At 39.4% G+C, this 23,772-nt stretch overlaps 1 protein-coding gene and 1 long non-coding RNA gene across 4 annotated transcripts in view; one reads left to right on the top strand and one right to left on the bottom strand.

Moving 5' to 3' along the window:
* The window catches only part of LOC122571599 (tyrosine-protein kinase Drl), a 104,103-nt gene extending 88,504 nt beyond the window's left edge, over nucleotides 1–15,599 (top strand). For both annotated transcript variants that reach the window (XM_043735557.1, XM_043735558.1), the window contains 4 exons: nucleotides 7,351–7,507; nucleotides 8,559–8,826; nucleotides 9,502–9,688; nucleotides 11,202–15,599. In XM_043735557.1, coding sequence (XP_043591492.1) covers nucleotides 7,351–7,507; nucleotides 8,559–8,826; nucleotides 9,502–9,688; nucleotides 11,202–11,450 — 861 coding nt within the window. In that variant the 3' untranslated portion in view covers nucleotides 11,451–15,599. The remainder of the gene's footprint in view (nucleotides 1–7,350; nucleotides 7,508–8,558; nucleotides 8,827–9,501; nucleotides 9,689–11,201) is intronic.
* The window catches only part of LOC122571612, a 98,525-nt gene that overhangs the window by 22,937 nt on the left and 51,816 nt on the right, over nucleotides 1–23,772 (bottom strand). The gene's annotated exons all lie outside the window — the stretch shown is intronic.

The raw sequence follows: 23,772 nt of genomic DNA, 5'->3' as shown, positions 1-23,772 counted from the left end.
TGAAACAAAAACAAAAATTATCAAATATTATGATAAATAATATTTAAGAAACGTTGAAGGGATGAAGAATCCATGTTTAGCTCCAAAGCTAACGAAAAAGACAATTTTGATAATATCGAATCGATTGACAACGTACCGAAGTTTAAAACTGCTTCTCTTGTAAAAAAAAAAAAAAAAAAAAAAAAAAAAGAAAAAAAAATAGAAAATGCGAATTATCGTGTTTTCAATTGCGTTTTCAAATGCTACTCTAATAGTAATTAAAAAGATATTTTTCTGTTTTTTTAATTTATCTGACCGGAAACTTTCGCACGCCACTGTACGTTTCAAAGAATTTCAGATATCTATGACCAATAAAGACAAAGAAATTATCATCGAGATACGTATTGATACGGATACAGGAACGTGCTGGTGCGCAAAAATTAGCTTGTCAATGAGTTAAGAACAATGTTTCACAAACTCGTAAACCATGACTCTCGTATACGATTGGACAATTCAATATGTCGGCTTATTTTGTCTCTTCGAATAGCGTAATGGGCTTTAAAAGCGGTGAAGCAGTCCGCGAAACAAAGTCGAAGGTAGATGAGGAACTCTCATAGAGAAATCCGATTTTCTCTCAGCCCTTCTCTTTCTATCCTTGCTGCATCTTCATCGCCAACTCCGCCTTGTATTCTCTTTACGTTCTCTACGTCGTTCTTTCAGTAACGAAAACGAAGGCTGCGAGACGATTCTGTTCTCCGGCGTGGCCAGTCTCGTCTGGCCTCGCGTGCAAGACGAGAGGTGCATTCAAAAACTTTATCGAATTTGCGGTCGTAGGGGCCACTTTCTACCAACAACTTTCTCCTCCCAGTGCTTTCAAACCTTTCGGCTCTTTATTCAGCTGCTTCGAACCTGCCAACCTACAACTTCCTTCTAACCGAGCGAACACACACCGTTCACCAGAAATTGGTACACGTGATAAACCCCTTTTCCTTCGCTTCCTTTCCCCCCCCCCCCTCCTTTGCTCCCGTTGCCTCTTGTTGCTTCTGTCAAGCTTCCTGCTCCGTCCTCCTCGGGGAGATAATTCCCTCCGCAGGAAAAGGTAAGATCTGCTTTTCTTGGTCCTGAGTCTACATGTAATCCGATACTTGATTTGCGGACACACGACTTTCCGGAAGAAGAATCATTTTATTCGTCTTATTTTGTTGCTTGTAGATACCTGGAATTCTTTGGAATCGTACAGAAGTGTGGCAAAAGTTATCGGTCAGATAAATTTTTCCCTTCGAGTCCCAAAAGCGTTATTTGAAAGAATATTAAAGGAATTTAAGGTAAAGTTCGATACAATGCAAAGATATGTAGTTAATTCTCCGTGAACATTCGAAAAGTTTCCACTTTATGTAACAAATACTTATATAATGCATTAATATCGATAAGTACTGTAGAGTATTTTAGATTTCTTCGGAGTTTAAAGTAATATTAGAAAAATCATATTTCATCATAAACGATCCAGTTTATCTATGGAATGTGGAAAACATGTATCCTTGTGAAAGGCTGACTTGACAGAAAATGTTATTAAAACTAAAGAAAGGAAATTTGTTACATTCAACCACAAGATTATGTATCTACACACTGCCTTTTTATTGTTTGTCGCAATCGACGCAAATTGACACGAAAGACGATCGAAGGTATACGTACAATACGCATATAGTCGTACGATTTGACGAACGATTAAAGCGTAATTTCCCTGTGATATTATTCTCTTAATTTAAAAAAAAAAAAAAAAAAAAGCCATCATCGTCGTTGCCTAATTTCAATTCTTAATTCCATATAAATGCAAATACAAGACCCTCGTTATATGCCAACGCGAGTACAAAGGGAAACCGAGTGTAACTGTGTAATCGATCATCGGTGCTTGAGTGAATAATTAATAAAGCGAATAAATCGACAATTTACAATTTTTATCCTGCTTCGAGAAGACGTATAGAGGCGACGCGGTGAAACGACGACGACGAGGCGCGGGCGCGGGTGCGGGCGCGGCGAGGTCGTGACTTCTTCTTTTCGCCCTTTCACCTTCTCGCGTTCTCCATTAAAGAACACGATCCCTCTATTCGCTTCTGCCGTTGCTTTCGGACCAGGCACGCTTCAGTCGCTGATCTCTTTGATCGCTTAGAATTCAAATTTCAATGGAATCAAGTACATAAATCGAAGGATGTGTGAAAGGAGACGATGTACTTTTGTTCGATAAGAACCCTTCTTTTCGAGCGACTTATCGAAAAATTGTGGCATCGTTAGGAAAGAAATTCACATTTTAGCACATTTTATCGTAGTTCTTATCTCTTTCTATACTACTGTGTACTGTTATACACTTCAGTGCAAGCGGTAAAAGCAGGCTAATTCCTTGAACTAATTATAGTTTTCTGTAAACAGGAGGCATAAGACAAGGTTACTAGAAATCGAATACTTTGCGATACGACATTTCGCGAGATTCCACAAAGATTTCATGATTTCCGCAATTTCAACAAAATAGCACGATACAAATTCATCGACGAACAACGTATGTACGTATGAAAATGTGGACGTACGGGGCACAGCATGCCGTAAATGCGAAATAGCTAGAATAATAACCTCTTCAACAACTCGACGTGACTCGCCTTTCCGCTTGGTGCGTATTTAAAACGAAAAGAAAGAAAACATAGAAGGGAGGAGAACGGGGAGAAGAAGGAGGAGAAAAAAACAGAGATCGCGAAAATGTCGAATAAATATGCAATGGAGTTTAGAAAGAGCAGCCGGGCATGGCTCGATTCACGTAACAAAGTCTAGCCGGCACTTTCCGGCTCGAAACGAGCGTTTTACATTAATTTCCCGGGAAAAAGAAACGGCTCGGTACCACCTGTGCTCGGCTATTCAAAGAGGAGGTTGGCAAAGGGGGCGGACGAAGGTTACACACGCGGTTAGAGAGGCAGAGAAAGGGGGTGAATCAGGGTGAAAGGCGGAGAGAAGCTAGAGAGAAACTGCAAGTGGGTCCTGTGATTGTTTCGGCTTTGATCTTGGATCAATTTACCGGGTATACGCGTATGCCTGAACCCTCGGTGTCCTCGTCTGAAACGCCACCCTCCTGCTATACCGGCGACTGTGCGTCACCGACACGAAGAACCACGAAGAGAGGAGTGTTTATACAAACGCGTACAGACGTAAGTACGCGCACCTCAGACGCGAATATACAAGTATACACACACACATACACACAAACACATATTTGTACGTAACCACGATCCTTAGGGAAAACTTATCCTCCGCCCTGATTCCGCACCCTTTCCCTCGCTTACTCGCTCGCTCGCTCGTTCGCTCGTTCGCTCGTTCGCGAGCTCTCTTCAAACTCAGCCAGTCATGTAATGCAGCAACGTCTTATCCCTCCTGTAAAATGATACGCTTGAGATCCCATTGCTGAAGAAGCCATTACTGTTCCTGTTTACCGGGGACCTTCGGTTTCAGAACAGATGCGTTTTCCTCCCGATTTTCCCGATAGACGCGGAGTATAGCCATTCTTTCGTTATCGAAAGAAAGGCAAGAAAATAGTTGTAGTCGATGATGCGCGAAACTACATTACGGCGAAGCTACGGTAAAACTGCTTAACATGCATAGGCTGATAGCCCGTATTTAACGTTTTGTATCTTAATTGTAAATGTCGGCCCTCGAATCGACGATTCGGATCAGTGTTGGCTCAAGAAGTTCTCGTCGCTTTATCTTCGATCAAGCTTCTTGATGTAAACTCGTGTACTGAAATTGAAGCTTTGAATTATTTAAACAATTCCTGCAGTTATTCATGAAGCTTCTAGATGGATTCTGTGTAACGAAGAACTTTTATTCCGTTTAAAAATAATCGAACGACGTAGAAACGTTGGAAAACTTTCGGTGCCAGAAGGAAATGTCGAGTGTATTCGCTTTATCTTCCAACTGCTTTGATAGCATCATCTATATCGTACTTGTACCTAACGTCGAACGTTAGTTGTCGAACACGACTTAAACACACTGGCGTAAATTGTAAATTTGTCGTAAAGCTACTCTATACTTCGGTTTTATCCAAGTTAATAAATTCTGCCAGCTCTTACAAGCGATATCGAAATTCCTAAAATCGAACTCGATTAAACCAGATACACGTTTCACGCGTCGTTCAAATTTTATATCCTCTCGCTTTCCCCTCTCTTATCGATTTACTTCTTCGTTTCTTTGCCGAATAAAATTCTATCTAGCCGAGAATTAAAGAGCAACGTAGTCAGCTCTTAAACTTGTCACCATTAAACGCGCCGAATAGGATGTATAAATCGATTCTCTGGTTTAGCGAATTCCCAACCGAACGATATCGTCTTTCGTCCCATGGTCGACGGTGTTTAATGTAGTTAAATCGGAAACTGTATTATTAATTAGCCGGATTGAAATTAAAAGTTTCCGACACGACCCTCGTGACGAGGAGGCTAGGCGGTGCCTAAAAGCGATGCTTTCAAAGTGGCTCCAACGGGAAACAAACGACGACGTTTGACGAGACCCTCTCGATAAATAAATCGAATTGCTGCATCGTACGCGTCCAGCAAAAAGTTCGCTGCTGGCGCCGTTAAATCAATAGACCGATTGTGATTGTATAAAAGCGACTCGTCAGTCTACATTCATTACAAAAAAATACGTTTGCAGCCGGTTCAATTCCTCTTCCCATTCGTTTCTCGCGGCAATTACGAATCCGTTTTTTCAAACTAATAGCAGCCGCTTGTTAATTATGCGTCGGACGTAGTTGTTAGCATTGAAAAATTTTATTTGCTTCGATGAGCAATTCAGCGATGAGCAAAGCAATCGCCACGCGGCCGAACACGAAACAAATAACAATAATCAACGTTCGGGGCATAATATTTATTACTCGTTTCCCGAAATCTCATTTACCGCGTTTGCGTCATTTTCCACTGTCTCTCCCACGATATTTGCTTCCAATTTGCAATCGAATTGTAATACCAGCATATACTCGTGATATATACGAAACGTGATATCAAACGAAAACACACCTTTCCTACGGAACTTCAATTCCGCACGACAATTTTTCCTTCTTCTTAAGATTATACGATAACCTATCGTCTACGTACATTTTATTCTTATTTATTACTTATTTGTTTAATAATGTATCACATTGTCACACGTAGATAAAAGTTTACGCAGCACCGATCCTTTGCATTTATTTTCTCGTAGATTGTAAACGGGTACGTTCCTAGGTAACGCAAGCTTCGAATTTTCGGCTTAATTTTTTCTTTTTAGTTCTTGAGATATGCGATTTGGAAAAATATCGTAAAAATATTCTTAGAAAAAGAAATCTAGTCTCTGTGACCTCAACCTTGACATATGCATATATTAAGGTTTTTACCACACAGTAAACGAGTCGATGAGGGAGGTGTGCGATACCTACTAATGTTTTCAGTATTATTTTATCATAAATCTGTTATTTAATTCTCATCATATGTGCGTTCTAATACGAGATACCGATTAAAATAGTTGGAATTTAGAATTTTCCGATAAACACAACGAGTATGTTTCCATACTTATATACACACCTTTAATATTACATATAGCATACTTGTGGCCAATTATGGCGTACACGTGTACGTATATGACAGTGATATAATACTATGGCGAATCGGTGTATTTAACACTTTTTATAAACGCACAAAGGAAAACGTGGAACAAATTAAGCAGAACTTTGAAACAGAGACCATGCATTATAGCCGATTTCCTACGCGGTTTGATAAAGCCTGCGTCATAGCATTAAACTACAAAAGCGTAACTTGCACGTAAAGTGCTCTAATAATCTAATCACTGCTGCGTTATATCGGCGAATAACGCGAAGCATTTGATAACATCATTAGCGTCTTATTTTTATAGCACGCGGCGCATTCGGGCGTAATTCACTTCGCCATAGAAAACCTCGTTACTGGTTGCAAACAATATAATTAAAAGTGCCTAGCAGCGGTGTCGGCTATCGCGTTTAAACCATGGCGAAAGCAACATGGAAGCATCCGCTTTGCTTTCCATAATAACGAAATTATTGCGTCCCGCCAACTACCGGAAAACCTCCCTCTCTTTCTCTCTCTCTCTCCGCACCGCACCGCGCCGGGCGGTGTCGCTTCGCGTTGCGATTATCAGTTAAACAAAGGTGCGCTTCTCGTTTCTATTTATATTTATAAGCTTATTCCGCGTTCCAAATTCCACGCTTCGAACTCCGCGACGGTCCTTTATAAGCCTCCCGGCATGCTCGCTGGCCGATTTTAAATTGTCTCATTGCGTTTTCATTAACAAACGGAAAAGAGAGAGAGTAGAAGCGAAAAACGAGCAGGGCAAGAATTCTCTCGCGTCAAAAAGAAAAGAAAAAAGAGAAAGAGCGATAAAGAAAATTAGGAAGGGAGAAACTGAAACCGGGGAGAGGAGAAGAGAGAATGAAACCGACGAGCGGAACGAAACGCGGTAATGAAAACCAGCGGACAAAGCGGAAGAAAGAAGCTAGCTCGAAGTAGATCTTTTTTCGGTCGTCGCGTCGGATAAGAATTACAGAGCACGGTAAGTCGTGATATTAGCCGGCCGTATCCTCGTCGAACGTTGTCGCCGAAGTTTCGACGAATGATCTCGACCGCGACATCCTTTCTCCGGCTCGGGGAATCTTTCTTTTCAACTTGGTCATCGCGTTACTTTTCAAATCGGGCACGCCCTCCGGTAATTTGCACGCCGCCAATGCTTTTCAGAGCTGGTTTTCCATCGTCTTCTGCCTCTTTCTTTCTCGCTAGTGTCGCTAGTCTCGCACGTACACGTACAAAGCTCGGTGCACGCGTAGACGCGTGCAAATGGAATGGGAGGGGCCGAAGGCAAAACTCCGGAAAATTGAAATTAATGAATAACCGGTCTCCCTGCAGCCCTGTTTGCTCCCCGTCGGAGCTGTCCTACGCTTCGCAACGCAGGAACCGCTGGAAAACCGTCGAGGAACAAAGGGGAATGTGGCTACGATGGAAACGACGATATAACGATGACACGGCCGGACGTGGGGGGAGGGGGAGGGGGGAATGGGGGTAGAGGGGAGGGAGCGAAGGGAAGCTGGTCCTCCTCTTTTTTTCTTCTTGCCATTCTTCTTGTCCTTCGGGGACTTCGCGACCTCTTTCGTATCCTGTTACAGGCGACAAATGCTTTTTTAATGAGTTCCCCCGCGAAGGGATTTTGTTCTGTGATGAATTATGCAGACGCCGTGTGACGCGATCGAGAGACGCCGAGAACGGTTGCAAATTGTTTAGGAATCTCTTTGGTGTCTGTGCGCATCAGGCTTAATACCTTCGTGTCCTGTCTGTTAATTTATAGTCGACCGATCCTTGCGAGAAGGCTAGGGCACTCGCGGTATCGAGGTCTGCGCTCTACTGTCGCAATCTCGTACAGGAGGGCACCTTCGGACGCGTCTACAAAGGTACCTTGGAATTGGTCGGCCGTGAACAAGAAGTCATCATAAAGACAGTCACAGGTATCGATGTATTAGTATCGTGTTGGAGAGTAGCGTGATATCAGGCTTTAGGAATAGTAACGACTCGTCGCTTTAGGAATAGCAAGAGAGTCGTTTTGATGTTTTTACGAAACAAATCGATATCGTGCAAAATATTTGTTCTTCTTAACTTTTTAAATTAATTGGAACACCTTTACAAATCTCTTGAAACGTTTCGCAAGTACATAAGTAGGTTGCAAGGGCTCGATGCTCGAACCTTTTACGATCAGACATATTCGAGAATGTGTCATTCTATCAACCAACACGATGTTAATAAAGTTCATGATGAAGGATTTTTTACTTTGAAAACTCCTCCTTATAATACATATTTAAGTAACTTACGATTTGCTAATGTATTCATAGATTATTTTGATAAATATGTTAATTACAATCGAATAAAATGTTGCAGTTACACTGCGTAGAAAAACGTAATTTCATAAGAAAAAGATGTTGTTTCATATGTTTATCTTTGAATGTGTAATTAAGTGTGTCAGGTTTTTAAATCTAATGTATGCAATTCGATGAGGGGAAAAACATTTTGCTTTGCTTACCATTTGTATGTCAAAGTATCAAATATCGCCAGGTGATTTATATGCATATGTTTAACGTACTTCGTTGAACAACTTTATCAACATCGGTACGAAAAATTGAAAATATTATTCGATAATATTATTTTCAATTATGCGTACAGGTGTTGAAATTTGAACGCAAGTTGTACTACTCTAGGCTAGCGACGTGCGATAAGGTAGAAAATCATGTATCTGCCGCAGATTCGTAAAACGAAAGAAAAGAAGGAAACGATGAAACGAAACGAGGAAAATATTTCAATAAAATCCGTTACGGAATGAATACGTCCAATAGGACTAACTAACTAAATAGGTTAAAGGCGACAAAAATAATCGGAAGATCGTAATTGTTGTAAATTGTTTAATATCTTATAGCCTAAATTTTACAACTTTCAAACGCGTTAACGATAACACGAAGGATAACGGAAATTGCTGCAGGAATTAATAAGAGATGTTAATCATTTTAGAAGTGGCATCGGCTTATCAAGCCTCTTTGTTGGTGGTCGAGGGCTCGCAGCTGGCAGGATTAGCGCACGCAAACATAGCTTCGCTCGCCGCCGCCTGCCTGGATAGTTCTTGCCCGTTATTGGCGTACACGAGTTCGCCAGGCGAGTTGAATTTGAAGTTGTACCTTACCGACGGAAACCATCATCCTGGGACCAGGGACTTGGTGCACGTTGGCGCGCAGGTTGCTAGAGCAGGGGCATTCTTGCACGGTCGAGGGCTCTTGCACAGGTGATTGCATCTACATATTTCTCTGTTCGGTAGATTGATTAGAATGTGAACTGAATTGCTGTCACAGAGAGTGACTAAGATACGCAAATACCACTCGTTGCCAGTAGGTGTAAATTATGCAAACAACGTGTAAATGAGATCTGCTTCTCAAATGGAATTATAAAGTACTGTTTTCATAAGATGGACGAATGCGTAAATATGTTTGTAGTTAATCGATTGTATGTTCGAAGCTTGAAAGATAATGCGTGAATAAAAATTGTAATAAATTGTAATAGCAGGCCAATTTACCAGATTGTCCGAAATTATCTATCTCGATCAAATAACTAAAGAATAGGAAATAAATGTGTTTGGTAAACTTATCCCCGAAGAGATTAAAGTGACGTGCTTTAATCCTTCGTTTCAATTTGTGTTAAAATTATGTCGATGAAACTTATGTTTGGTTAAAACAACCTATATTTGTACAAGGTGATTTGAAAATCATGGCACAGAAAGAGCCTATCGTAAAAATTACGCGAGAAACTACATTTTTTCTGTCTATGTTACGGCTTCCAAATCATCCCGTGTTAATAGCTTTCTCGTATCTGTAGCATTTATACCGTTGAACATGCTGACGCAAAGTTTGGCTGGAAAGAAGGCTGTTTGCAACATCCTGTATAATCGACAATATGTTTCCAGGGATATCGCTGCCAGAAACTGTTTGATCGAGCCAAGCAGTCTTCGCGTGCGATTAGCTGATACGGCTTTGGCGCGAGATCTCTTCCCTCAGGATTACCATTGTCTCGGTGATAACGAGAACAGACCCATTCGTTGGATGGCCTTGGAGACTCTCCAGCACAATCAGTATAGCACGGCGACGGACGTGGTACGGACCATAATTCGTACTGAATTCCAATAAACTTTTGAAGCTGTACCACTCCCTGACGATAATGGACGACTGAATTTTCTAATAAAATCAGTAGACTATATACATTTAAATTATCTATTGGAAGATTATTTTTACTATTTATTACTATTAATATACTATACACATACGTATATTATTATAACACATTTTCAAGTAAAACGTTATTACGTATATTAACGTCAGACGCCTTTCTATTAATTTAGAAGGATCTAATCTCTGAATTTGACTTTTAATTCAGAAATCAAGAATCTGAACGTAGAGAACATTTCAAGCAACAAGACGAGTCTATAGACAATTACAAACGTCGGTCTTATCATCGCGTTATACTTTATTTTATTCGTATGTATTATATCTCATTATATATTAACTTTATTCATCTCGTGGCACGTATAAACCGGTTACCGAAAGTCAACAGAAAGGCAACTAAAATTACAAGAAGTATAATATATTTGGTTCAGGATAGTCGTTTTTGTACTTGAAAAATTCTCACGGCACTCTAGTTGAAAATCGCTGGCGTATCGGCTCTCAAAAACCAATTTAATCGGCTCTTGATATTCCCATTATACGCAAGTATGATGATTATGAAGCATGGAATTATCATTGTAGCGTAGTGTTGTAGTTTGATGATCCAAATATTTGTATTAAAGTACATGCTCTGATCATAGCCGATGGAGAGAATCGATTGATTTTTATCGCACGAATCGGAATTATGTAAATTATTTGTTCTCTCGCATTATGTTTCGACTAACTCGTATAAACGGAGTTCTATCGTACACGCAGGTTGATTCGATTGTGAATGAGTAATGAATTAAAAAAAAAATTACTTAGGTATATTAAAACAAACTTTAGTCGAATTTGTATCCGTGCTGCGACAGGTTAAATTATGACGCGTTTTCGAACGAAACAGGAAACAAAAAAATATTTCGTATCCAATGGATCGGTTCTTTGAGGAAAAAAGATTCTTTAAAACGTAGAAAGGAAATTTATTTAAATGAGAAGCGACTCCATAAATAGTTACCTATTTAAATTTGCTTATACTTCGTGAAAGATACATATATAACGCACGTTGTAACTTTTGTTACGATATTATCACACTGATACATAAAATATGAAAGTAGATACTTGTAACAAAGTAAATCATTTTCAACTGACATTATCGAAGAGCGTTTTTTACGTTGAAAGAAGCTATTACGGCTATAAAGACATACAAATGGACAAAATGGATAAGATTATTAAATAACGAGGAATTCGGTAGTTTCGAATTTTAATAAAGAGAAACATTTTATCGAGAATCGCGGATTTGATGAGATCGCGGTAAGAAAGTGGTAAACGTTATATCGTTCGTTTGATTAATAAAAATTATGAACACTGGAAAAAACATTATACGAGTAATTACGTGACGTGAACGTAAGCGAACTCTTATCAAACATGACGAGTAATTATTCATTTTCTTTTCTTTTCTTTTTGCAAGTGGTCGTTCGGAGTGTTCCTGTGGGAATTGGCGACGATGGGCCAGCAACCGTACGTCGAGGTGGATCCTTTCGAAATGATGGCGTGTCTTCGAGATGGTTATCGACTGGCCCAGCCGAGGCCATGCCCGGACGAATTTTTCGCCGTAATGGCCGTCTGTTGGTTAGGCCTTTCGAGAGACCGGCCGACCATGCCTCAACTTCTCGCCTATCTACAAGACTTTCACGATGCCCTGGGCGGCTTCGTTTAAAATATTTATACGCGAACGTCTCACGATGTTCCTTGAAACAGCAAAGCATTCTGGAATGATATGTTCGAATCACGTCGCGGAACCTTTCCGTCAACGTCCCTCGCGAGAGTTCTGAACGCAAGAAAGAGGATTCAACGTGAGCGGGAATCAAAACGAAGACTCATCGAGAGAGAGACTCACGATAAAGATAGCTCGGCGATGAATGACGAATTTTTTGAAAGTAACCAACACCGCCCAGAAGGGCGTGGTTTTTCATTAAAAAAAGGAAAGAAAAAAAGACGAGACTCGAAAGTGGAGATGCAATCGTATGGAATTGAAAATCACTGCCCATTTGCAATCGTACAGAATTGAAAATCACTGGCCATATTATTGATTGTCAGCAACGGTACTCGACATTCCCTCTGGCGCGTATCGGCGGGCCACATTGTTTTCGAAATTCCGTTTGGAGAGCAGCCGGAGAATCGAAACAGGTGACCGAAAATGGTTGACCAAGACTGGGATGCGATTCCGCGGATTAAAACGATTCGATTACGGAGAAAGAAGCAAAGTGCGGCCCGATCGGTGATGAAAAGATCGATGCGGATATATCCGTCCATAGCAGTTAAAAGAAGGAGCTCGAAGCGCGCAACATTTTTTTATAACGCGACAGAAAACGCGGCGCCTGTGAACTCGCGATCACCGCTATCCGTTGTGCGCGTTACATCATCGGTTCGCAGGCGCGCTTTCGCAACGTTCTCCTTGGTTCCTTTCTTTTCCAAATTTTACAATGTCGCTACATTTCCATGATCTCGGAGCACGTTATGAAAATATCACAACCATTTTCACTTGCCCAACTTGGGAGAAAATGTTCCGTGAAACTTAAACGGTCTCGTCGAATCGAGCGCTGAGCCAAAAATCTCTATAATCAAAATTGTATTCGATCAAAATGTGCGAAACTGCTACCTCGCGAGGTCGAAACTAACCGAATGACTATTTTCTTAGACATTTTCAAACGCTTTTATTCGCGTCAATATTTGACTGTTCAGCTACTCGTGCAAAATTCTTCTAGCAAATTTCAAAGCAAAGAGTACAAAGTCTTGCGTTCTTCTCAAGTGTCTTTTCGCAAGTACATTCGCGATATCGACTATGGTATAATATTACGATATTGGATTACACAAAAATATACTCTTCATACGGAATAATAAAAACAGCTCTAGAGTTTTGGCAACCTATAAATGAAGTTATCTGCGCATGTATAGCTACCTGTGCGGTATCGTTAACCTGAAAAATATTTGCTTGCAACGATTTTATAAATAATGCATCGAGCTGGAAAAGGGGAAAGTTTGCAGCAAGAGGGGAGACAGAACACAGGCAAGAATACAGTATATCGCCTCTTGCTAACGCATTTTCCGGGAAATTATTCCGATTATTAAAACTTTCGCAAACGTGCGAACATTTACAAATAATTTCACTCAGATTCCTAAACACAACCTCGTAAACATAATTTCCCTCGTACCAAGTACGTAATACGAATAATTTAGTAAAAATTGAAATAAACTCAGTATCACGAATGTATTTTCTGAAAAGCTTGATGATGATGCGACAATCCAAGCACAAATATGCGAATGTGTCGTATTGCGTAAAAAAAGATCGAGGCCTATCACGCGGAGAGTTATAAAACTAACGTTACATGCATTTTCGTATGTAATTTGTGATTGTTTATATTATCCGTTTAGACACGAAACAGTATCGAGATGATTCTATTTGGACAAGGACGTTTAACGTTCCATGAACCTAATAAGAGGCTCGAGAGGTTTGCGATGCGTTTGTTGCGAAGTTTCGGCATTATCTTTGGTTGCAGTCATCTTTGTAGAGAAATTTATCAGAAAGATCGTCAGTGCGAATTTATTAACAATTACTCTACTGTTATACTATTCTATTCTATTCTATTCTATTCTATTCTATTCTATTCGATTCTATTCTATTATCGGTTGCAACATCGATCCTTGACGAATGAAAAGAAGCGACTTACCATCTACAGCGGGGCATATTTAAAAAATACTGAAAGCTCGTTGTATTTATATATTTCAAACAAAAATCAATCTCGTGCGTTTTCTTTGTCCTATTAGAATGTTTTTTAATCGCTACTTAATTCTATAAAACAATATTTGTCCGAATAGCATGGTATCGCTACTATTCCCTGTCTCGATGGATAAGGCAAAACAATTTGGGAACATGGAACCGTTGATTTCGATGAATCCTCTCGATTCCTTTGAAGAAGCGCTTGCGTCGTCCGAGTGCGCGGGATCGCGATTATATTCGTTAAGTATCGCGATTGCGAAACTTTCATATAATCGTAACCGGAACGACGGAGGGAGCAAAAGCAAAGCTCGGGACGCGTAGGAATCTAATTGTCGTGTCTGACCTTCGATAGGCATATACTGTTACGTAAATGGGCGGTCGAACTATACGTACTTGTAGTTATGTACCTATTAGCCACACCGCGCAAGTCACTTCAAATATCCACGTCTCGCGTCGGATTGCACAAATTATGCAGCATGTCAAACAAGTCGCAATGTCGTGGTTTTCGCTGAGCATTTAACTGTTTGCGGTCCGGCTTATTCTTCCCGCCATTCGTCCAGTCTGTTCTATTATATTAATCGAAGCGGACACTTGTCACCGTTTTGTCTCCGCGATACTTTTCTCTAGTTTTATCATTTGACACGTGTGTGCTCCAACCTCGTGACAAGTGTACCGTAAATCTCGTGGTGAAAACATCTTGGCGTTTAACAAACGGCAAGTTACGTTCGAAGACTCGTGTTTTACTAGCCGATTAAATTTCCAGCCGATCGATGAATCGATAGGCGATGCGCTGGTAAATCCGAATGGGAAATCGCAAAGGATTATTTGAAACTAGCGTTTAATACGTTCATCGTGTAATTACGAATCGTTTATTGAACGAAACGCGCTCTGCGTGCATCGATCACTGTCAAGTCCTATTCTTCAAGCGTAAGATATTTCGACGGAAATTGGTAGGATATTTTTATTCGAAAAGATATACGTATACGTCTTTAGGTACTAAAGATACCAAACACACATATATTTAAGGATAAAAAGCTATTTTCTAGTCTTTTCTAGTCTAATTGTTTAATAATATGTCGACCTTAGTCACGAGCTTATCGAAAGAGGCATTTTATTCCGAAAATATATGTCGTTCGACGTCGCTTCGATAATCTAGCATCGTCGATTCAATGTTGAAAATCAACGATCCACTTTTGTGCTTTACGTGTCTAGTCATAAAGTAATTTACATACAGGATAACATTTAATTTATAAGTCGATGGACAAGAGCGAGAAGAGATATATTTAATTCGCTGCGTAGGAAAGAGGAAAGTTGTTGTTGGGTTTCTTTAAAACCATCGAAGCGACAGCGATAATTGCGGCGGAAAATTCATAATAAGACGCGAGATGACGTAACACACACGTTTAAATGTACTCGATGTGTAAATGTCGCATGTTCCTGACTACGACCATTAACTTTATCGCACTCTCTCTTTCTCGTCCCTTTCTCCCAGCCCCGTTTTTCGACTATACCTCTTCGACGCATTATAAAAAGCTGAATCTACCATCTCTCTTCGTAACTATTGCCTACGAGCATTTCACTACTACTAATTAATATTACTATTTAAAGTAACTATTGCTCGCTACTATTTATTACGACGTCCTAAAGTCGATTTATTTTACGAAATCGTCGTCACTATGATGTATCCGGTAATCGTAACTTCCTCGATGTCTTATTTTATCAATGGAGGAACAGGGTAGACTAGCGCTGCACACTTTTTCGCTATCTCTGTACAATGAAAAGAAAGCCTCGTGTCTCCACGTGAACGTTGTCCACCCTCTCTTTCTCTAATTTCCACGAGGGTTCCCGAAGAGGAAATCGGCGGAGCAGAAGGTCGAAACGCCCTCCTTTCGATTCCGCCTCCCCCTGAACGCAACCAAAGACCTCAATCATGAGACAGTTCCAGTTACTGTAAATATCTCTAGCGAATAATAGTGGTGCGCCGAGTGAGTTGATTTGTGCAGATTCTATTATTTCCTACGACGATTTACGGCATTATTTTTCAACGGAAAGTGAAATATACGTGTTAAAAAAAAAAAAAAAAAAAAAAATGTTAGTGCGTTGTTTATTTATCCCGTTCACCTATCGTTGCGTATTTTGTCCACTCACAAGTCAATGTGCAACGCGTTAATCGTCTTTTACGATTCAATGTACAAATATGTTAAATTTCTAACGAAGCAAAAGTACCTACCACTTGAAACACTTGGAAACGTTGTATAACTTTATTCTTATATATATACTTTATTTAAAACTGATTAAACATCGGAAATTACTAAATTTATCTGTTATCTCGTTCGAAATCTGCTATCATGACCAATTCGTATGTTTAATATGAGTTAAATTAAAATTTTCTTTCATCTATACTCGTCCCGTTCCCTGATGACTGTTTCAATGAATATCACCTTCTTTCTTCGTATATTTACCGTAACTCAGATTCTAACCAGAATCTTCCATGTGAACTGGATTCAACTTCTTTTCCAGGAAATTTAAGTTAAGGTATTAAGATTCCAAATTAGGTTTCAAGGTATCTTTCGTTTCGTTTCGACGCTTGATATCGTATTACGCGTTTCCTCTTTTAATTACGTTAAATCTTTCATTTCATTTCAATTTCAATTTCAACGCGCAAAGTATAAAACCCGTTGCGTATTAAAATAAAAAAGCAACCGCGCTATTCGAACAATGGATAATAAAGCGTAGAGTTTATATGACAAATTTCTAATCGATTGAAACCTATACTATAGATATCTAAGAGCCAAACACGCGGAACCCCGCTGCTAATAACCTGATTATCGACGTTGAAACTATAGTACAATGTTTGGAAGTAGGAATTCGATTAATGGATATTCCACGTCTAAAGGAGATTCTATCTTTCGGTGACGGATAATAAGAAGAAAATTACTAAAAATTAACGATGGCCGAAGGTAATACTAGAAAATGATTTCGCCCTCGATAATGATTATTGTTATTGACAATTGTCAAGGTAGTTTCGTTACTGATAACAATTACCGATAATCAAAATGAATTGGTTGGGTACCACTAACCAAAAAATGTTTCAACAACCATAGGGATTTTAACCGTTTGTATTTATAACGGTTGTTATTCGTAATGAAAATCGTTTAAACTAGGACATGAATTGTTGTACCGTGACTTTCTCAATTTGGATTACAACAGTCGCGATCCCTGCGAGAGACACGTTCATCAAAGGTCTAAAAATATCGTAGAAAGAAAGAACGCGTAACGATACGGAAAGTGAATGATATATTTTGTGGTGGATAAAAGTGGATAAAAAGAGGCCGCGGTCACAGAGGCTCGTGCGTTGATCGGTGTTCTCCAAAGAGCGTAAAGGTACCATACGGGCTGCTGGTTGGCAGGAGGCCCTTTCTAAAATCGCGGGAGCCGACCGGAAACGGTACGAAGGCCCCGAAAGAGAAACCAAGAGTGGGAGATAGGAGCAGTGGGGGAGAAAGGAAAAAGACGGCGCGAGAAACAGACACGAAGGAGAAAGAGGTGGGCCAGAGCCGGGTAAAATGTGGAGGGGTACGCACTATTTCCTAATCCAAGCGAGAGAGAAGCGAGAGAGCCAACCAACCGACCAACGAAAATGAAAGTGACGGAGAAAGTTGGGGCATTGTTACGGAGCGTGAGCCCAGCGTGCGACGATATTATACATATGCCTCGACTCTGAAATTCTCCTTGAATTTTGATTCGCGTACGCACGCGTTCTATGTCTTTTTGCAACTACCTAAGCCTACGTGTATACCTATCGAATTTTGTGTATCTGAAACCATGTTGCCAAAGAAACTGGAAACGCCAAAATTTTATCGCCAAATTACTTATACACTTACGTATCGATATAATTATTATTCTACTTCTAAAGTACTTTTAAAAGGAATTAAAGAAATTTAATCGTTCGATTCAGAAAAATCTTTCTTGGTGAAACGATAAATTTTTCAATGGCAGAGACCAGGCACCAGGCTGGACAGTACGCGGAGGGATGTTACGAAATATTAATATAACGATAATATTACATTGAGCCGTGATTTTTCCAACGCAGTATCCCTTTCCGATCGTGAAACACGCGCGCGTAATAGTCGCGATTTATCCTCTTCCGATTTATTCCGACTGACTCCGCCATGGTCGATTTTCGCGTAAGGGCACGCTTCAAGGACACCTAACGCCGGAGATTTCTAAATTATCAACTACCTCTGTTTACTGTCGTTGCGAAACTGCTTGCTCCGAGCTGAAAGAAATTCTGTCGTCAAATAGAAATTCATCTTTGTTTCTAACGTTTCACACGATAGCCTTTTTTGACATTTTGCGATTAAACGGCATCTTGCTATTTTGTAGCACATTTATCACTGTTTTCTGATATCTATATCGTTTCATAAATAGCACCAAAGAATCCAAAGTTGTCTGCGTTTACTAATATTTCAGTCTCTTAAGAAGCCAAACCGATCGCAATTCTACTTTTTATAATTTTTCAATTCGTTGCCGGTAGTCAAATTTATTGTAAATTCTAACGTAAATTTTCAAAAATAACTTTTGCAAAATCATACATTTTCTTTACTTTTTAATTCATCAAGCCGGAGATTTCTCGACGCTTCATCTTTCTCTGCGTCTTAACACAACGTTAAGCAATTATATATCAATTTACGCGATTATTAAAGCGTAAAATCCTACAAATTATTACGGGTACAAGTTTGTATGTAATGACAAAGTGAATCTCAGATATTCGCTATTATTGTTACGTTTAATAAACTCGAAATTATTAACTTACCTTTATGTCGATCGATATTATTGTCGTTACCAAAAACGTCTTACGAATATTTGGCAGGGTGAAAGCCCCAAGAGCCTCCGCCCCCCTCCCCCCGCTCTCTGCCCCCTATGCTTGTTACGCCATTCACTATGGATCATTGGTATTGCGATATCTCGAAACTTTCTCTTTGAGTTAATAAATCGTAATAGATTATTAACCACTATTGTACCGAAGAAAACTTTCTATGCAAGAATCGATTACTCCATATTACCTCGGTTGAATAATTTCTAACGATTGTTGTTGTTGTTGTTGTTGTTGTTACAAACGTTGCATAATTTTGTCACGTTGCGGATATAAGGAAAGATCTTTTTCTTGCAAACGCACGTACACAAGTACGATATTTTTGAACTTCTTGAAGCTCCAGTTTACGTTATCTCTATTCACAGATCTGAGAAACAAAATTTCTGTCGTACCACATTTTTATCTTATTTTGCAACATCGAGTCGAAACAAACGCGCAGGTCGTTGAAAACTACGTTTACGCGTGTCCAATAACGCGCAAATAATTACCAAAATCGTCGTTTATTCAACGCGGTCGGTTACGGTTCACCAACACGGAGTAAATACAATTTCTGCGGCATTTCCAGATAAACAAACATGCAAAAACAATACGCGAAAGCAGCATTGCAGAATCGTGCGGTTACGATACCAGTACGGTGGAAATACGGGCAATAAAACGAAGAAACATTTCGTAGGTAACCCAGCGAGAAACTGTATTAGATTTTTTTCTTCCAAGAAGCGGTAACAAAGTAGAAAAGTTTCTTTCCTCGTTACCTAATTTCCGGTTTTACTCGCATCGCGATTACCACGGCGACAAGGTTACCGTTCCGTTTATGTGGAACGAAGTTTGCTTTGAAAACCAGAAGAGGAGAGAAAAAAATACATGCATGTAATCGACGCGTTACTGCACGCTGTGACGTTGAAAGCCTACCGACATAAGAGGCACCCGACGACGAAAGTGCGACGTTACATAATTCGAGCAAGGGACATTCGTCCTCGTGACCGCGTGGTAGGCGAACGAATTGCCGACAATTATGGAAAAAGAAGATGGAAATCGTGCAAGAAGCTAATTACATTGTTTTGTCGACCAGACGAAATGTCGTTTTCGACTTGCTCTTTCTTTGCTTCTCGCGATTCTGCGTACTTTTGGTCGGGAAACGAAGTTTCTTGTTCCCCCGAGGATGTAGGATTACTCTGGAATGGGACCGTCAAAGATAATAAATTTACTTAAATTTTCACACACGTTCTTCTTAGAGCTTGAAGCTGTTAATAGAAACGTGAAGATTTCCGTAGTAATAATACGAATAATAATAATATGAAGAAAGTATTCGGCTCTTATGTAAAATATTTCTCGCGATGATCAATCGGCGCTATATACGGAGATAATTTCGAGTAATTTGTAATTTTTCGAGTTTCATAGTATCTCGAGCATGTACGTACGTTCTAATTTACTCTCAAATGGAATATGTAGATTTTGCATCGTATTATTTGTATAAAATGGTCAGTAAGTAATTGAATGTAAACTGTGGTTGTGATAATTTTAGGGTACAGTTCGAGCTATACGATGTATATATTTTTGATATTTATCGACGTAACAAGTCACCGTAAACCGCAACCACGTAACTGCGTTATCTTTCTTAATGAATTCTTTATGTAAAGAACATGGTAGTACGTTTAATTTATCTATTCGTAAATTTCAATAACTTTTAACTACAGAATTCTATAACCGAAAGTTTTTCCTTCTTCTTAATACCTTGAATAGCCTTTAACGCGTCTGTACTAATTTTTCTAAACTCCTTGTAAAAATCAAGTTTTACTAGTAATTGAAATTATTATCTTTATGCGACAATTTTCTTTAGCCTTGTATCCGAAATTAATGTATTAGTCGTAAACACGTTAAAATATTGCACTTTGTTATACCATCGGAACAGATAAAAACTCCTTTAACGCGCATGACCTTCCGGAAGACACGATAGAAAGAAAATAGATAGTAGTCTCCCGACTGAAAATAGATCGCGCCAAATTAGTCACTCTTGCTTAATTTCAAAAAATAAACTTCCACTTTACGACGAATGTGACGATAAAACTGGCGACGCGTGTTCCAACGTACAGCAACAAAGGTTCGACTGGCCGTGAAAAATAGAAATTAAAGTTAAAATTCAAAAACGATCGCTCAAACTGCAAAAACATTCGTCAATTACTACACTTCCTTGAGGAAATTAGACCGTTTGACCGGCACGGAACGTAACGTGACATGTTGCGAATAATTATGCCTGGAAGAACGCGATACGAGAAAGTCGAAGAACTAGCGGCAAAAGCGAACGCATCGGAAAAATAGAGAAGAGGAGAAGAAGAAGAAGAAGAAGAAGAAGTTGTTTCTTGCAAAATACCGGGCAACGTGTCCGAGGTCGAGGACCATCCGTCGAATCTCTGACGAAACTCTTTGTTTCTTGCCATTTCATTCGAAACAGCAATTATCGTGCTTTCCAGTTGGACCAGGTAAAACAATCGAGCCTCTCTAGCTACATAAACCAACGAGTATGAGACGACCGGTCCTTAACCGGACAAAGAAAAACTGGTCCCGCGAGCAGAGAGCCGCAGATCGGAATCGCGATGAACAAACTCAGGAAAGGAATAATACGAGCGGACGTGTTTTGTCGCCTTGATATCGAGGAAAGTTAAATACAGATCGACCAGCTACCACCCATCCCTTCGATAAATTATGAAGACTATATTACGAGGTAAGGAAGAAATAAGTAAATAAGCAAGGGGAGAAATAATAAGAGAGAGAGATGAGCGAGAAGATAAGGTGATAATCTCGTGAAATATTACTTTATATTTCATTAAGAGTAGCAAAAAGTGGGGCGCCGTTTTGTCACACAAATAAGACTTTAAAAAACCACTATTTCCTATTACATTCTATTACGTTCTTTCGTAAGTACGATGCAGCTTTGAAGAGTAACGACAATTTAATATAACGCGAAGGAAAAGAGAAGGAGATATCGAAAGATATACATATTTTTATTTTAAAAGCGGTACGTACTTTATAGCTTTACCCAAGACTACTGCGTGCTGTGAAAATTAGGGCAGAATGTAGGAAAACTGATTTCCAAGTCTAGGAAAATAGATAAGGTCCGGTGCTTAGATTAGGTGCTTATTAATAGATTAGGCTAAACCTAATAGTTTGTCTTCATTGGCGAGTGACTTTGACATTAAATAACCCCTTTTAAATACTTTGTTTCGCTTATCGCATCGATGTAATGTCGCATTTTATTGGTATACAATTACCTATGCTGTTCGAATCATCGCCTCTATAGTATCGTAAGTATCTATTTACTTACAAGTATATCGGGAAGATATTACTTGCTCGTAATATATAAAAGATTTATATATCAAAATTGTAAAAATATATTAAAAATAAAAGGAAACCATCAATAAGAAGTACCATCAGCTGAAAATTGTTGAAATAACCTATTCAACCAGAAGGTAACTTGGATTTCTTTTACGATCAAAATACGATCAAAATCTTTTGACAATTAAATGGAAAAAAATGTTATTAAAGACCAGAAATAATGAATATTTATTAGGAGCGATAGCAGCCCCAAACTCTTGTGCACGATAGTGTAGATATGCATATCGTTTCTTCGTAAATCGTTTCAATAAGAAGCGTAGTAATCGATGTTGTCGTGTAATTTGCGTTGACAGTTCTAAAATGTAATGCGAAGAAAGAAAGACGCTTTGTTTCTGGAGGGTGACACACACCTGGACAAACAGAAGAGCGATGCAAGATCTAATCGTTAAGAGACTCGGATCAAACCGTCGCGATCGAGCGAATGGTCGAGTTAGTGAAACACTTGGAAAGGCGGCTCAAGGCTCGGCTAGCCTTGGACGCGTTAGATTGCCTAATATTCAGGCTTGGAGCAATGCTGCGTGTCGTCGACATGGGGCAAAAATACGCATGAAACTGTATGACACAATTCACGATGGACTGACAAGGCTCGATTTTGTACTCCATCGGTAACGATGAGCTTTGATGTTCCAATAGCTGTTAGTCCTCGTCATTACAGAGAATTCTTCCATTTTTGGGCAACTATGATGATCGATGATCGTGCGAATTTGTCAAATTTCGACACCCGCCATCGGTAAAACAAGTATTGCTCAAAAGTAAAGCGTTCGCTCATTTGTGGCGCTACATATAGTTTATATATGTAGGAGAATGCACGTAAAAGGACGTGATAAAATAAGATTAGATATGTAAGAACGCAAACCGTGTTAAATTTAATTACACTATTCGTTTCCTCAAATCATATTAATAAATAATTAAAGCTTGTAACGAGTTGTTTGCATAAGAAGATAATATCCGTATTCGGCTTATTACGTACAGTCATGAATGCAGATAAAGAAGTAGGATCTAAATAAATTTTACATAAATCCGTAATCCGCAATCCAATCGTAGTAATTAATCCGTTAATTTACCTATAAAAGTGAGGCAGGCAAAGCATGGGAAATCCATTTTTGTTGATTTTCTAATTGCAATGCTATTTAACAGCTGAAAGAGAATATTTCAGTATATTTATAGTGAAATAAGCGGATAGGATAGGAAAACGAAACGCGATACATACTTGTAAAGTCGTTTGAACGTAGCAAGACCGCCGCTCGTCGACGAACTACGATATAATCTACGAAGCTACGATTCCTCTAATAAATGAAATTTGTCTAATAAAAATAGAGACTGATGTTTGCGCGCTGATGCAAGCCGTTTAACCTTCCACGGAGAAATAAATTTCCCCACGGGACGTTCGATTCTGATTAAGATTACTGCTCGCATATCACGAAGGTCGCGGAGCTACGAGTAACGTCGACGCCGATAGCGTCTCGCGTCGTCCCGTTGCTCGTTCGGACGTCTCTCTAGAGGCACCTGCGCGCATCGCAAGCTATGTAAGTATGTACATCGAAGCGTGTCAGGCGTGTACGCAATGGCGTGCAGGTGCGTGGTCGCTGTAACAACCGTACTCGATCGACGTGCGACGTGCCGAACGATGAAAAGTAACATTAAGCCACGTACGCACCAGCAGACCGCTGGCCACTTTTAAGCATCGTGATCGTGGCAATGAAAATCAAATGCGATTCGAGCAAGACGAACAAGATAATAGCTCACAGGCATATTTAAATTCACTTACAGAAACCTCCTATATATATATATATATATATATATATATATATATGCAATATTTGTTATGTTTTTATATTTGATAATAAATAATAATAATAATAATAAAAATACTTAACAGTAGATAAATGATAATAATGCGTAACAAATTATGTAATTTCTAACATTTGCTATATACAATACATCCGTTGTGTATTACGTGCAACACTTTGACATCTCATTAGTAATGAAATAAGA

This window comes from Bombus pyrosoma, linkage group LG10 (genome assembly GCF_014825855.1).
Source record: "Bombus pyrosoma isolate SC7728 linkage group LG10, ASM1482585v1, whole genome shotgun sequence".
Classification (NCBI taxonomy): domain Eukaryota; kingdom Metazoa; phylum Arthropoda; class Insecta; order Hymenoptera; family Apidae; genus Bombus; species Bombus pyrosoma.
The sequence above is the reverse complement of the archived record's forward strand: the minus strand, read 5'-3'. Positions and strand labels throughout refer to the sequence as shown.